The sequence below is a fragment of the Myxocyprinus asiaticus genome, chromosome 36 (genome assembly GCF_019703515.2).
Source record: "Myxocyprinus asiaticus isolate MX2 ecotype Aquarium Trade chromosome 36, UBuf_Myxa_2, whole genome shotgun sequence".
In the NCBI taxonomy this organism is placed as follows: Eukaryota; Metazoa; Chordata; class Actinopteri; order Cypriniformes; family Catostomidae; genus Myxocyprinus; species Myxocyprinus asiaticus.
The window spans coordinates 33,767,380-33,783,278 of NC_059379.1; the positions used below are offsets into that span (position 1 = coordinate 33,767,380).

At 37.4% G+C, this 15,899-nt stretch overlaps 1 protein-coding gene across 1 annotated transcript in view; it reads right to left on the reverse strand.

Annotated features, from left to right (window-relative positions):
* The window catches only part of pcdh15b (protocadherin-related 15b), a 423,399-nt gene that overhangs the window by 336,532 nt on the left and 70,968 nt on the right, over positions 1-15,899 (reverse strand). Inside the window, exons 3-4 of the mRNA XM_051673714.1 lie at positions 8,681-8,695; positions 8,275-8,340 (exon numbers count right to left, since the gene is read on the reverse strand). Of these exons, the coding sequence (XP_051529674.1) occupies positions 8,275-8,340; positions 8,681-8,695 (81 nt within the window). The remainder of the gene's footprint in view (positions 1-8,274; positions 8,341-8,680; positions 8,696-15,899) is intronic.

A 15,899-nucleotide genomic window follows, 5' to 3' on the forward strand; every position in this document is an offset into this window, starting at 1 on the left:
TTGGCCATCAAGCTGGCAGTAGAGGAGTGGCGTCACTGGCTCGAGGGCGCCCGACATCCATTCCAAGTCATCACTGACCACCAAAACGTAGAATATCTCCATGACGCCAAGCGGTCAAACCCTTGCCATGCCCGATGGGCTTTATTTTTTACCCGATTCTGCCTCACTTCCACATACCGGCCTGGATCCAAAAATGCTAAGGCGGATGTACTCTCCCGGCTCTTTGCTCCTGAATCTTCCATTGTCACCCCTGAAACAATCCTCCCTCCTTCTGTGATAATAAGTCCCATCCAGTGGAACTTAGATGAACAAATAGCCCAAGACACCACCACCGATCCTGTTCCCACCAAATGCCCACCAGGGCGCACTTTCGTGCCAACCATCCTGCGCAACCAGCTCCTGGACTCTCTTCACTCCTCTCTGGGATCGGGCCATCCGGGAACTGCTCAAACCCTCTCACTCCTTCCTAACCAGTACTGGTGGCCTCACATGCCTCGAGACATACAACGCTTCATTCGCGCTTGTACAGATTGCGCTATGGCGAAGGTTCCTCATCACCTCCCAGCCGGCAAACTCTTTCCGCTTCTAGTTCACCAGTGCCCATGGTCCCACCTAGGAGTGGACTTCATCACCGATCTGCCTCTCTCCAATGGTCATACCTGCATTCTTGTCACAGTTGACCGTTTCTCAAAAGCCTGCCACCTGGTCCATTTGAAAGGGTTACCCACAGCGTTTGAGACCGTGGAGATCCTGTTCCATCATGTCTTCCAGAACATCGGCCTCCCAGAAGATATAGTATCTAATCGCAGGCCCCAATTCATCTCAAAGGTATGAAAGGCTTTCTTTGGACTCCTAGGCATATCCGTCAGTCTCTCATCTGGTTACCATCCCCAGTTGAATGGGCAAACGGAGCATAAGATTCAGGTGATAGGCAGCTGCCTGAGAACTTACTGCCACCTCCATCAACATGACTGCAGCTGCCTGAGAACTTACTGCCACCTCCATCAACATGACTGGACCTGCTACTTACCTTGGGCCGAATATGCCCAGAACTCCCTCCGACAACCATCTACAGGTTTAACTCCATTCCAGTGTGTCCTGGGATTCCAACCTCCCTTATTCCTCTTGTCTGGTGAGCCCACGCACGTCCATCTGCAAAGAGCCATTGGATGGCAGAAAGAGCCATGCAGACATCCGACGCTCTGACACGCCACAATATCAACCTGGACTCTCAAGTATGGCTAGACTCTCAAGTATGGCTCTCCACCAGAGACATCCAACTCCACCTTCCATTCAAAAAGCTAAGTCCCCTTTATATTGGTCCCTTCCCTATCACACAACAGATAAATCCAGTCACATACCAGCTCCAACTTCCTCCTCATATCTCTCCTACTTTTCATGATTCACTCCTCAAACCATACCTACCTTCCCTCTCTCCTTCCTCTGTAGAGTCTAGTGATGCCTCTCCGCCATTGTTCCTGAAGGAAGGCCCAGTGTATGCTGTTTAGGCCATCCTGGACTCCCGGCACCGGAGGAGGCATCTTGAGTACCTGGTTGACCAAGAGGGGTACGGCACCGAAGAAAGATCCTTGGTGACTCTGGATGACATTCTGGACTCGTTTCTGCTCACCACCTTCCACGACGAGCATCCTGGCCATCCTGTGCACCGTGGACGTGGTCGACCTTGGCGTCGGACCTCTGGAGCAGCCCGTGGAGCGGGGGTTCTGTCACACTTCCATCAGACTCACAGCCTCATTCCACTCTCTGCTCCCTCTCACCAGAGTTCTAATCACACACGCCTGGACTAAATCAACTAGGCGATCACAGTCCCTATATATACTCACCTCATTCTTACCTTCATTGTCTGGTCTCAACAATGACTGCTAAGACTGCACTGCTCTCCTGCAGTGTTCCTTCTTCTTCGGGATATTATCCACTCAAAGCCAAAAGTTTGGAATAATGTACAGATTTTGCTCTTATGGAAAGAAATTGGTACTTATATTCACCAAAGTGGCATTCAGCTGATCACAGTGTATAGTCAGGACATTAATAACGTGAAAAATTACTATTACAATTAAAAAAAAATAATTAAAAAAAAATCAAAGATTTCTCATCAAAAAATCCTCCTCATGCAGCAATGACAGCTTTGCAGATCCTTGGCATTCTAGCTGTCAGTTTGTCCAGATACTCTGGTGACATTTCACCACACGCTTCCTGTAGCACTTGTCATAGATGTGGCTATCTTGTCGGGCACGTCTCACGCACCTTACAGTCTAGCCGATCCCACAAAAGCTCAATGGGGTTAAGATCCATAACACCCTTTCCCAATTAGCTGTTGTCCAATGTCCATGTTTCTTTGCCCACTCTAACCTTTACTTTTTGTTTTTCTGTTTCAAAAGTGGCTTTTTCTTTGCAATTCTTCCCATAAGGCCTGCACCCCTGAGTCTTCTCTTTACTGTTGTACATGAAACTGGTGTTGAGCGGGTAGAATTCAATGAAGCTGTCAGATGAGGACATGTGAGGCCTCTATTTCTCAAACTAGAGACTCTGATGTACTTATCCTCTTGTTTAGTTGTACATCTGGGCCTTCCACATCTCTTTCTGTCCTTGTTAGAGCCAGTTGTCCTTTGTCTTTGAAGACTGTAGTGTACACCTTTGTATGAAATCTTCTGTTTTTTGACAATTCAAGCATTGTATAGCCTTCATTGCTCAAAACAATGACTGACTGACGAGTTTCTAGAGAAAGCCATTTCTTTTTTGCCATTTTTGACCTAATATTGACCTTAAGACAGGCCAGTCTACTGCATACTGTGGCAACTCAAAAACAAACACAAAAGACAATGTTAAGCTTAATTTAACAAACCAAATAGCTTTCAGCAGTGTTTGATATAATGGCAAGTGATTTCCTAGTACCAAATTAGCAATTTAGTATGATTACTCAAGGATAAGGTGTTGGAGTGATAGCTGCTGGAAATGGGGCCTGTCTAGATTTGATCAAAAATGACTTTTTTAAAATAGAGATCAGTAGTGTCCTGACTATACTTTGTGATCAGTTGAATGCCACCTTGGTGAATTAAAGTACCAATTTCCTTCCGAAACAGCAAAATCTGTACAATATTACAAACATTTGGCTGCCAGTGTGTATATGTATATATATATATATATATATATATATATATATGTGTGTGTGTGTGTGTGTGTGTGTGTGTCTGTGTATATATATATATATATATATACAAACACACACACACATATATCCGGACGCGAATATAGTCTCAGAGCTAGGATTAACCGTTACATCACAAAACAACATCATCAAGTCATGCAGTGCCATCTTTAAACCAACTGTGAAGTGCTACAAGAAACACGGAAAAGACAACAGTGTACATCAACCCCGTATTACTCACCCAAAGCACTTGTAAGGAAAGTCTTGTTTGACATTTAGCTGTTTTACACGGAGGGGGAGAGAAGGAAACCGGGACCTATTAAATGCATCTTCCGCTGTCTGTCAAGACGAGGCGAGATGATTTATATTGTAATATGATAAACATCATCTAAAATAGCAGCACTGTCTGCTCAACATGTGCATCTTTAACCGCTAGAGGGCAACCCGCGATCACACATTCCTTAATGAAGCTTTGAATGAGACTGTTTTATAACACACAGTGTTTTGCCATTTTGAAATCGAGCAAGGCCACATCGCGATTTCGTTCTTAATTCAATCAATCATGCAGCCTTAATGGATTCCATATGGATGTCTCAGAGGTCAAAGTCAACGGGTTTTGAGCATTTTGGATGGTTTTCTCCTTGTAAAATAAGTGCTATTTTTACAACTCTCATGTCAGCAATGCTGGATTTTCCTCAATGCTAAAATTACAAAGAGAGGGAATTAAATATTACATGTTCTGAGGAGTGTAAACCCTTCAAAATGTGTGGCTATTATTATTTCTGGATTGAGTATTTAAATTCACAGATTTTAAAGAGTGTTTGATCTTCAAAAAAACTAACACTACTATAACACTACTTTATCTCTGTCTGTTTTAGATTGGGCAGAACTCTAGATCTAACCTCCCTTAGATAAAGTTAACTGTTATTGTTAATCTTACAATCAAAATTTGCACTGTAAAAATCAATGACAGCTGTAACTAATCAATGCTGGCAAGTGGCCATGGTATAAGTGGGATAATCCACATTGTGTATTAAAATCATTTAACACATAATACAGTTTGCAACAAATGTTATAAATGCATTAACGTTTATTAGCAGGATGGTTAACTACGGGCCCCCCAGCCCGTATTTGATATGCGTATGTCCAGCATATTGAATATATAATGTTAGTTATTTACATATACTGTACACATGCGCACACACACACAAATCCTACATTTGAAATGGCAACAGTGTCAGGAAAAGATTCCTGCAATACTTAACATTACTGTATCTTTCTTAAAGATATAAAATGTTAGTATAATTAATTGCAGTAGCAATTACTATGCTGCAATACATGAACACTGTATTGTAAAGTGTGACCAAAAGTCACACAAAAAAAAAATGTGTGTCTTTACACCATCTGAGGAAATGAGAATGAATGAATGAACAAATGAATGAACGAAGGAAGGAAATGATCTGCAAAAAAATAAATAAATAAATAAATAAAATGTCTGAAATATTTTATTGTTGCCCTGTGACAACTATGATTCAGTTTGAGCTTTTCCAAGTTTCAAAGTTATGTTCCTTTATGTGGCACAGCTTTTTAGGGGTTTTAAAGATAATGCATGCATCTGCGAGATGGGGAGGAATGAAATGAGTGGAAGTGGAGGAAAACAGCATATTATCCATAATTTGAGATAAAGGCGGCATCACATTGCATACATTTAGAAGGATAATAGCCCTGGATGAATATGATTATCATTAAACTCTAATAATTGCGTAAGCAAAAGCCACAAAAGCTTCATCCATTATTTTTAGAGTCACAGCACTGAAGGGGGAAAAACCCAAGGTAATTTGCAAAGCACAGATTACCACAAATCCTGCCAATTAAGAGAAGCCCCAAAATGAGCCTAAGAGAAGTGATTTTTTCTTTTTTTTCTTTTTTTATTTGGCCAAGCAAACACTTATCTTACTTCTGGACAAAGTCTTAAACTATTTCATCTCTGCAGTATTCAAGGCAAACAGAGGAAAGATAATCATCCATAAAGTCAAATTGTATGAGGAGATAAAATCCAAATACCATAAAAACAAACAAAAGAAAAACTGAAAATTCAAGGAAGTGTCAAAAGACATGTTCTGTGTCAAAAGACACTTTCTCCACAGCAAATATAGAAATTTAAAGGGCTCAAACCACAAGCTGAATACTAAAATCTAATTTTAATTCCCAAAAATATGGTATGATAGACCCTTTTTAAAGTCAACATGAAATCCAAATTTACCCTATTTACTCTGGTCTCACTGTGCATGATTCATTTGCGCTTGTTATTCAAAATGGTTGTCTTTGTAAGTTTTTATCGAAATAATTTGTTCACTCATATCTCAAATTTTGTATTGTGTTTGACAGAATTTTGTTGTGGAAAAGACAGTGATGGGAAATTATTAAACCGCTTTGAAATAAAATGTCAGAATCCTTCGTCTTGCTAACACTTTATGTAATCTAAATACAAGCAAATAATTTGATCACACTTTTTCTATACAAAATTACAGCATGACTGAAAATTACACTCAAAAATATTCTGCTCACAAGTTATATTTACCATGGATTTTCTTTGTTTTCATCAAAACATTATTTATCTCATATCTCAAGCATGTTCTTCAGACACTTTTGTCAACTTGAAGTACACTAACTTAAAAAATAATAATAATAATTGAGGACAAAAATGTTTTGTGTGGTGGAAATGACGACAATTTTGAAAAATGGATAGAAATAATTTTCACAAAATAAATATTAAAATGGTTTATACTTATTTCACTCTTTGTTCGTATTAACATAGTTTAAAACTATAGTAATAATTTGTGTTTTTTATAATATATTTTGATAGTTTAACATTGAAAGTGTGGGTCTGGAATGCCCATTTTTCATAATCTATTCACTTCCCCATAGATTTTTTATTTATTTATTTATTTTTCTCATTGAACATCCTGTTTTGCTTCTAAATGTGCCAGATTAAATAGGTAAAATGGGTTGTGAACAGCATTACACATTGATTTTAAAGGGATATTTCACCAAAAAATGAAAAATCTCTCATCATTTACTTACCCTCATGCGATCCTTGATGTGTATGACTTTCTTCTGCAGAACACAAATTAAGATTTTTAGAAGAATATCTCATCTCTGTTGGTCCTTACAATACAAGTGAATGGTAGCCAGAACATTAAAAGGTCCAAAAAACACAAAAAGCATAAAAGTAATGCATTAGACTCCTGTGTTTAAATCCATGTCTTCAGAAGCGATATAATAGGTGTGGGTAAAAAACAAAACAATAATGAAGTCATTTTTTACTATAAATCTCTACTTTCACTTCCACATTCTTCTTCTTGTGTTTTTTCGCCACCTACAGGTTGGGGCTGGTCAATGCTGGAGATTTATAGTAAAAAAGGACTTCAATATTGATGTGTTTCTCACCCACACCTATTATATCGCTTCCGAAGACATGGATTAAACCACTGGAGTCGTATGGATCACTTTTATGCTGTCTTTATGTGCTTATTGGAGCTTCAACGTTCTGGCCACCATTCACTTGCATTGTATGGACCTACAGAGCTGAGATATTCTTCTAAAAAAAATGTTTTGTGTTCAGCAGAAGAAAGAAAGTCATACACATCTGGGATGGCATGAGGGTGAGTAAATGATGAGAGAATTTTCATTTTTGGATGAACTATCCCTTTAATGGAACAATCCTAAAGGGGCTGTATTAATCCTCTAAACTAGGTTGTGCAAAACAAATGGTTTTCTAAATGAGTTTGAGTTATTTGTGTATATGTGGACAGCTGAAGATCTGACCCTCTATCATACATTTAAGCTGTATCACTTATGGTCAAAACCAGATAGAGCTGTCAAACTTCCACTGGAGCCTTCTTACAGCACCACAGTATTAGAACACACAGATATAGAGAGAGGATGAAGAGACGATACAAAGACATCACTTGAAAAGACCCAAAGCAGTAACACACTGTACACCATTTGTGACACCGTGCCCTGGTGAAGTGCACCATGGGAAGTCTACAGTAAGTGTGAACAAAAAAAAAAGAACAAAAATGGCTTTAATTAGCGCAACAGATACATAATTTTGCCCTAAAATGTTCTCTGCTGGATCCAGGCAAATACATTCACATCTGTCACCATCAATAAGCACACATCAGAGGCAAAGCATACAGATTTTCAAACACAGTTAAGCCAAGGTAGAACAAAAGTTGGCAGACATGGATTTTCAACATGATCTCATTAGTTTTCTTAAGCATTCTTGCTTCCAGCACACATGCACTTTTATTGTTTGGATAGACACTGAAAGTGAAATATCAACCTATAGACACCTTCTAAAACAAAAGCTCTTCTACTTAGTGGTGAAAACATTTTTGGACACTTAAGCCATTATTACAAATTAAGGCTGTCAATTTAATGCATTGACTTTTATTGTATATTGCATATTGACTTCTAGTCACTTTTTGTATTATCTATTTGATGCTTTGCTTGTCTGTCACAAAAAAAGGTATTTGAATTATCTGAATTATTACATTTATTATGCATTATTTTTATTTAATTAAATATTTAATTATTATAAATGTAATTATCTTTATTTGGTGGCCTTTCTCAGCAAATACTGATGTAGAGTATGTGATTAATTGCGATTAATTACATTAATCAATCGGCATATCGTATAATTGCATTTATTTATTTGATTGTTTACACAAAATGTAATCGACAGACAGCCCTATTATAAATGTATGAATGTCATTGCATTAGATATAAAATAGAACAAAATATCAAACCAAGTTGCATTTATTTTAAAGAAAGAAGCACATGCACACTTTTCAAACAGAATATTTCACAACAAAGAAGTCTGTTAGATTTAAAATGATAAAAGAATAGATATACTTTTCAAAATTAAGATGAGAAAAGGTATTTGGGCAGGTTAAAAGTGAACCTCAGCAAACAGAGTCAAGCCCAGATTTGAACTAAAGTGCTGTTTAGAATTCCGACCATGTGCTTTAAAAACCACTGTCCTTCATTTTAGTTTAATGAAATACTGGCAAAAAAAAGAAACCAATGCAACATAAACCTACCATTAGGGCTCTCCTCATCTATGGCTACAATGGTGGCAGGCGGGCCCGTTCGGGAGAGTTTGCACTCTGAAAAGCAAGGACACAGAGTAAAAAAAAAAAAAAAAGCAAAGAAAAAAAAACCATCAGAATTTCATCAAGTCTAGACCATGGCGTAACTCATACTAAACAAGACATTTCAATTTCAGCCCACATTAAGTCACACAACCCGCACATAAAACAGGATCTATGAGAACTGTAACCTATTCACCAGTGGGACCGCAGGACCACAAGTCAAAGATAGTTTTACAAAATGACTTCTTTATGTGTATTGCAGGACTGTTACCAATGGGGTTCCTAAGGGTTAATAGAGTTGTGCTCTCACCCCAGATGAGGGAGCAAAAGAGAAAGATAAGTTTCATGGTCTTACCGTCATACTGCCAGTCTGGAGACAGAGATAGTGTCATCGGCAGAGAGCAGGAGAAAGATGGAGAGACAGAAGACAAAAGAAACACAAAATCAAATTTCCTTGGACATAAAAGGCAAGAAGAGTAAAAAAAAAAAAACAAAAAAAAAAAAAAACATACTGTATATATGGACAACTTCAGAAGAAGCCAAGTAGGACATATTTCCAGATCAACATTTGTTTTTGGTCCTGACTCAACGTTCCTTTCTAACCCTGCCCCTAACCCCAATTCTAACCATTAACTACCCCTGAAATCAAAGAGATATGACTGTTTGATAAGACTGTTGGTCAAGTGGCAACCCCAGCCCTAATCCTAACCTGTTAAATATGATTGGCTAAAAGGAATGTTGCTGAAGGACCAACAAGGATGCTGATCCAGGAACATGTCATATCTGGAAAAATCACTTTAAGGACAATATTGGATGAGCCAGATGCTATTTCTATAACAGCGCTATAAGCATTAAGAGCAACAAATACTTGATTGACACTTATACAATTTATACAGACAGAAGTGATTGCATTTTTAAGAGCTATGGACTAGCCATTAGCAGATGTGCTTCAGAAATCTTGAGTTGGACACACACATAAAAAAATAAAAAAATAAATAAAAAAACCTTGGTGTCTATTTGCACCCCAGTGTAAATAGCATCTGCCACACAGTGCAACTATTTGCACCCCAATAGTCCGGTGAAACCACAGAAATATGCGATAAAGTAAACAATAGATCTCAATGCAGTGGTGTATAAAGACGCTGTGAATGTGTACTTTTGCGATTTCGAATGGTGGTCGCTAGGACATTTTGTCCCACTCTTTTTCCCATCCAATTTCCTGTTTCCACTCTTAATATTTCCTTTAATACTAGTTAAAATGTTGAGGAGTTCAGAGAAGGGTTTGATCCAGAGGCAGAGTCTGTCGATCACACTCGTTTCCGTGGCTCAGTGTCACTTGTGTGTAGACTGCATCACTGTATTACTAATATTGTAGTTACCATGTTTTTTTTTTTTTTTTTTTTTTTGGCAGAAACCATAGTTTTAATGCAATAAGCCATGATGATAGTACAGTAATGTGGTGGTAAAATAGTAGCCATGGTTAATTTTGTGGTTACTGTAAATGTACAAAAAATACCATGGTGAAACAATGGTTACTGTAGTAAATGTTTTTTTTTGTAAAAAAAGATAAGATTACCCCAAGGTAAGGTTAAGTGGTAGAGTGTAATGTAGTGTGTCTGTGGGACTCTAAATAAACACAATAAACACACTGTAGTGATGCTCATACTGAATGTTAGTACTTAAATATGGGTGCAAATAGTATCTGACACTATTTGCACCAGGGTGCAATTAGCATCTACCATTATTTGCACCAGGGTGCAAATAGCATCTGCCAAGAAAAAAAAAGTAAAAAAAAGTAAAAAAGAAAAAATAAAGAAAGAAAAGTAGTATCGACTAAATCAGTGGTCCACAACCTTTTTACAAGTCATATGCTTCAAGACCCCATTGACACCCCACTCCCATCCTCTTTTAAAAAGCACTTCATTTAAAGCACATGTCCATGCTTTTTTTAATACAATCAAAATGTGTATGTTCTTGTGTATGTACTTGTGTGTTAAATATATATACATGTATATAAGCAATATCACATGAGCAAGAGCTCGATATGGCCCTAAATCAGCATTACTGTGATTACAGTACCATAGGTAATCACAGCAGTGCTGTTTTAGAGCCATATAGCATGATTGCGAGTGTGATATTGCTTATATACAACAGTTCAATGAACAAGTAAATTTTTAAAAAATTAGGAAAAACTGAGTATGTGTGTGTGTGTGTGTGTGTGACAGAGAGAGAGAGAGAGAGAGAGAGAGAGAGAGAGAGAGAGATGGAGCATGTGCGATCACCTACATCCGTAGCCACACCTAAGCAGAGATGCTGTAGTGTGTTAGTCAGCTTTCCGAAGATAATGTAATTTTTCTTAAATGCATCCTATTTTCTCTGTGGATAACAGCAGGGGTATTCCTCCCTATTTCGTGGTAGCCGGTGCACAAAAGTAATTCACTATAGAAACTGCAATGTCCTCTGCTATTTTGAACAGCTGGTTGGTGCTGTTTTGGCTTTAAGAGGAAGGCCTACACAATATTAGGCATGTGGTTTTAATGTTGTGGCTGATTGGTATATATATATATATATATATATATATATTATTATTATTATTATTATTTTTATTATTTTTATTTTATTTTATTATTTTTTTTTACAGAAGCCACATTATCTAGTATTTACACATTGCTTTTTAATCTGTCAAGGGACATTCACATATATGCAATTAAAGCTGTAGTGTGTATAGTCTGCACCACTAGGGTCACCAAATGGAACTGCAAAAATATTCACTGTATTCAAACAGATTCCAGAAAACTCCCCAAGTCTTCTATTAGTTGTACAAACAACTAGTCCTGCCCCAAACTCACACCACAGGTCGAGTTAATGTTGCTGTGTCGGGCTGAATGGGGAATGTTTTGAGCAACAGTGTTACACTTTTAGATTAAATCAATTTACAAATGGCTTACATTTAGTTGACTCTCTGGATATTAAGCTGGAATAAAAAAAATAAAAAATAAAAATTACACAAGCTTTAAAGGTGCAATCAATAATATTTCTGTTCAAGCTGTGCTGACACCTAATGGCGTAAATAAGTGGCGCAACATAATGCAAGAGCAAGCGTTTTTAGTTACAGATGTTTTTGTAGAAATGTGCCTGTCGCAGTCAGCCATGATTAAATTATTCCACGAGTGATCGTGTCCAAATACAGTGGATTACTGAGATAAAACAAGTAATATTCAGCTGGTCATAAGATCTAAACATAGCGGCCTGCACCACATGTAGAATAAAGTAGCTTTTTCTCTTGTGAGAGTATACCATTTTAAACATATTTTTCCAAAATGCAACTAATGTCCTTGTTTAAAGTTCAGCAATTAGCAAAAAAATCACAGAGTGGACCAATGATGCACAACGGAATAGATCAAAATGCAGGCGTCTTTTTAGAAGTTTAACTACATAAAGGTGAAGTGTGTAACTTTTTTGATGTCAAAGTATGTTCTACTTTCCCATTGTATTGTTCATTGACAAATATAAGCCATTCGTGGGTTTACCTCCCCCAAAAGGTCAAACACTGAGCCTCCCAGGCACTATAAAAACATGATGTTTATATTTTGAGCGCCACGCTCAGCTCCACCCATCCCTTTCAAGCTCAACCTATATAGCATGAGTTTGAGGCATGGCTACTTGAACTAGCTGAACAACCACGGCAGACTTGTACAGAGGGAAAAAAATTTGCTTCGTCTACAGATGTTAAAGGCAAAATTCGAAGACTTACTAAAATACACAGAGACAGAGAACGGAGTAAAACAAAAGTGAACAGTGGTGTCGCATTTACGAGGTGGAGGACACACACACATACACCACCAGTGATGAGATCGCTCTGGCAATCAGGAGCGCCAATAATGAGATTGCCGTGCAAGACTGCGAGTCGCTAATACACCCCCCCCCCCCACCCCACCCCCCACTCTCTTGATTTACAGTATCAAGAAATGAGACAGTGCTACGCTGCAGTCCTTGAGTGACTGATTTGATTAACATGCTCCTTCACGGCAGGCGAGGTGAGATCTACGACTGCCATAGGTTGCTGTTGCTAGCGGGAGGAAGCCAGTCTCAAGCCGCTGGTCTCTTAATGCTGTACACCTTTATCCCAAAATTAATGGCAAGTTATGAGATGAAGACAGCGGCATATAAATCATACAAAATCGACACCGTGAATTCGGCGTCACAGATCAGTGATTATGAAGACAAAAAAAAAATTTTCAGGGGTGTTGCACAGCTTTACATTGGAGGACAAGACAGAAATTAACTCTCCCATTACTCTACGGTTAATAGTTGGAAGAGCGAATGAAGGTCTGGAAAGGTTAAAGGAATAGTTTACTCACCCTAATGTCATTCCAAACTTTTTTCTTTTTTCATGGAACTCAAAAGGAGAAATGTTGAAGAATGTTCAAGCCACACTTTTCATAGAATTAATATAAATAGGGACTTGGGCTGTCGATACCGAAAATGATAAATAATACTATAACACCCAGTTTTCTGAAGCCATGCAATTGCTTTGTGTTAGGAACAGACCCAAATTGAAGTTGTTATTCACTTATAATCTTCCACTCTGCAGAAACTTTCATATTTAATTTGCACTTCTACATATTTAAACTTGCAGTTTCATTTGGTCATGACACTGTTGACATCTAACCTGACTTGTGTCTAAAGTTGCATCTAAAATTTTCATAATTCAATAAATGTGGGCAGTGGAGGGGATGATTTTCAGCTAATAAGAATTTAAAGTTCAGTCTCTTCCTCACACAAAACTATCATATGGCTTTAGAAGACTCGGAACATAGCGCACAAGCAGTTTGGACTAATAATATGGTACATTTATGGTGCTTTTTTGTCATTTTAAATTTTCAAAAAAGTCCCCATTCACTTTCATTATGGAAAAGAGCAGCCAGAATATTCTACAGCATTTCTCATTTTGTGTTCCATGGACAAACGAAAGTCAAATTCGGAATGAAATTAGGTTGAGTAAATGATGACAGAAATTAAATTTTCAGGTGAACTATTCCTTTAATTCTATTTCAAAAGTTCTAATGATCATTTAACACTAACATCACCCCAGTGGTTCATTGTGTGTTGTGTGAGTATACGGATGAGGACAATTTGCATCTGCTGTGCTTGTGTCTCCAAGGCCTGTCTGTGTCCTGCCGCTCATGAATAAGAGATTGATAGCATTGATAGCACATCAGAAGTGCTGACACATTAAACCGAAGCAGGTTGGGCTCTCTTAGCAACTGGGCCTGTGATGGCGAGCAGGGTTTCAAAGGAAAGACCAACTATCTAATGTTCCCATTAAAGATGCATGGCTGCGGGGGCCCTTTTAATACTGAGCAAAGGAATAGAATGATTCTGGGAGTTGTTATACAGAGAAGCATAGTAATTACTGTTGATGAGCTTTGAACAAATGATGTTCCAACAAGTAGCCTTTTTCACCAAAAGGACAATAAGCAATTAGTTTCCCAATGTGGCATGTTTCTGGTAACAAAATTCTAAAAAGTTATTTTAGCTTGAAAGGTGACCTAATTTTCTGTTAGCCTCAGCAGAGGTAAGAACTCTGTCACAGTATGATTCTCTCATCTCTGAAGATCTGGAGAAAAAAAAAGGCACTCTTAAAGGAATAATTCACCCAAAAACAGAAAGTCTGACATTGTTACATTACCTCATGTCATTCCAAATTCATTTGTTTTGGAAATTTAAGAATAGAAGTTTTTGAAGAATCTCTATGTATTTTATTTATTTTATTTTTTTTCATACTATGACAATTCATTCTGGGGTCGTTAACAAATAACTAAGGTTGTCTGAGATTATAAATATGTGAAATATTTAAAAAAAAATATTGTTTAAAACACATGTAACAAGTTTGTAGAAGTGTAAATGTTTGTGTCCACATTGGTGTAATATATTTTTTGAAAAAAATAAAAAAACATTATTATTAACAATTATTATTGTTGTTGTTGTTGTTTCATTTTGTAGAAATTAATGACTTTAAAAATGTCAAGTGAAAGGTACTAAAATAATTGTATTGCCCCTTTAATGGACACGCGTATATATATATATATAATTTATTTATTAAGAAGTTTTCAAACAGTTTAAGATAAAACTTTTTTTCTTTTTACAAATATTCTATATTTTTTAATTATGAATATCAAGATTTCATAGGGTTACTCCATTTGACCTGGACAAAAAAAGAAAAAAAAAAAAAAAAAAGTATTTTCATAAAAATGTCAAAACATCTTTTATACATTTAAAAAAAAAATAAAAAAATACAGTGGCTTCCAATAATATTGGCACCCTTTGTAAATATGAGCAAAGAAGGCTGTAAAAAAAATTCTTTATTATTTATCCTTTTGATCTTTCATTCAAAATATTCACAAAAAAAAAAAACAAAAAAAACAAAACAAATCGATCCTCTAATGGATATCAAACAATTGCAAACACAAAGCAATTTTAATTAAAAATATATATTTATATATAAAATATTTTTGTCAAATATATGTGGCACAGTTATTGGCACCATTTTATTCAATAATTTGTGCAACCTCCCTTTGCCAAGATAACAGCTCTGAGTCTTCTATTATAATGCCTAATGAGGTTGGAGAACACATGGCAAGTGATTTGAGACCATTCCTCCATACAGAATCTCTCCAGATCCTTCAAATTCTGAGGTCCATGCTGGTGGACTCTCCTCATTAGTTCACCCCACAGGATTTCTATGGGGTTCAGGTCAGGAGACTGGGATGGCCATGGCAGAACTTTGATTTTGTGGTCAGTTGAACCATTTCTGTGTTGATTTTGATATGTGTGTTTTGGATCATTGTCCTGCTGGAAGATCCAACCATGGCCCATTGTAAGCTTTCTGGCAGAGGCAGTCAAGTTTTGATATTTTATCTGTTGGTATTTGATAGAGTCCATGATGCCATGTATCTGATCAAGATGTCCAGGACCTCTGGCATTAAAACAGCCACACAACGTTAAAGATCCTCCACCATATTTAACTGTGGGCATTGGGTATTTCATCTCTGTGTGCGCCAAACCCATCTCTGGTGTTTGCTGCCAAAAGCTCTATTTTTGTTTCATCTGACCATAGAACCCGGTCCCATTTGAAGTTCCAGTAGTGTCTGGCAAACTGAAAATGCTTGAGTTTGTTGTTGGAGGAGAGCAGAGGCTTTTTTTCTTGAAACACTCCCAAAAAACTTGTGGTGATGTAGGAGATTTTTTGGCCACTCGAACCATCCTCCTCACCATGCATGGAGACAATATAGACACACGTCCACTTTCAGGCCAATTCGTAACATCTCCAGTTGATTGGCACTTCTTAATTATTGCCCTGATGGTGGAAATGAGCATTTTCAATGCTTTAGCTATTTTCTTACAGCCTCTTCCCATTTTTTGAAGCTCAACAACCTTTTACCATACATCATAACTTTATTCTTTGGTCTTACCCATTGTGATGGATGACTAAGGGAATTTGGCTCATGTGTTACCTCATTTATACCCCTGTGAAACAGGAAGCCATGGCTGACCAATTTAATGTTCCTAGT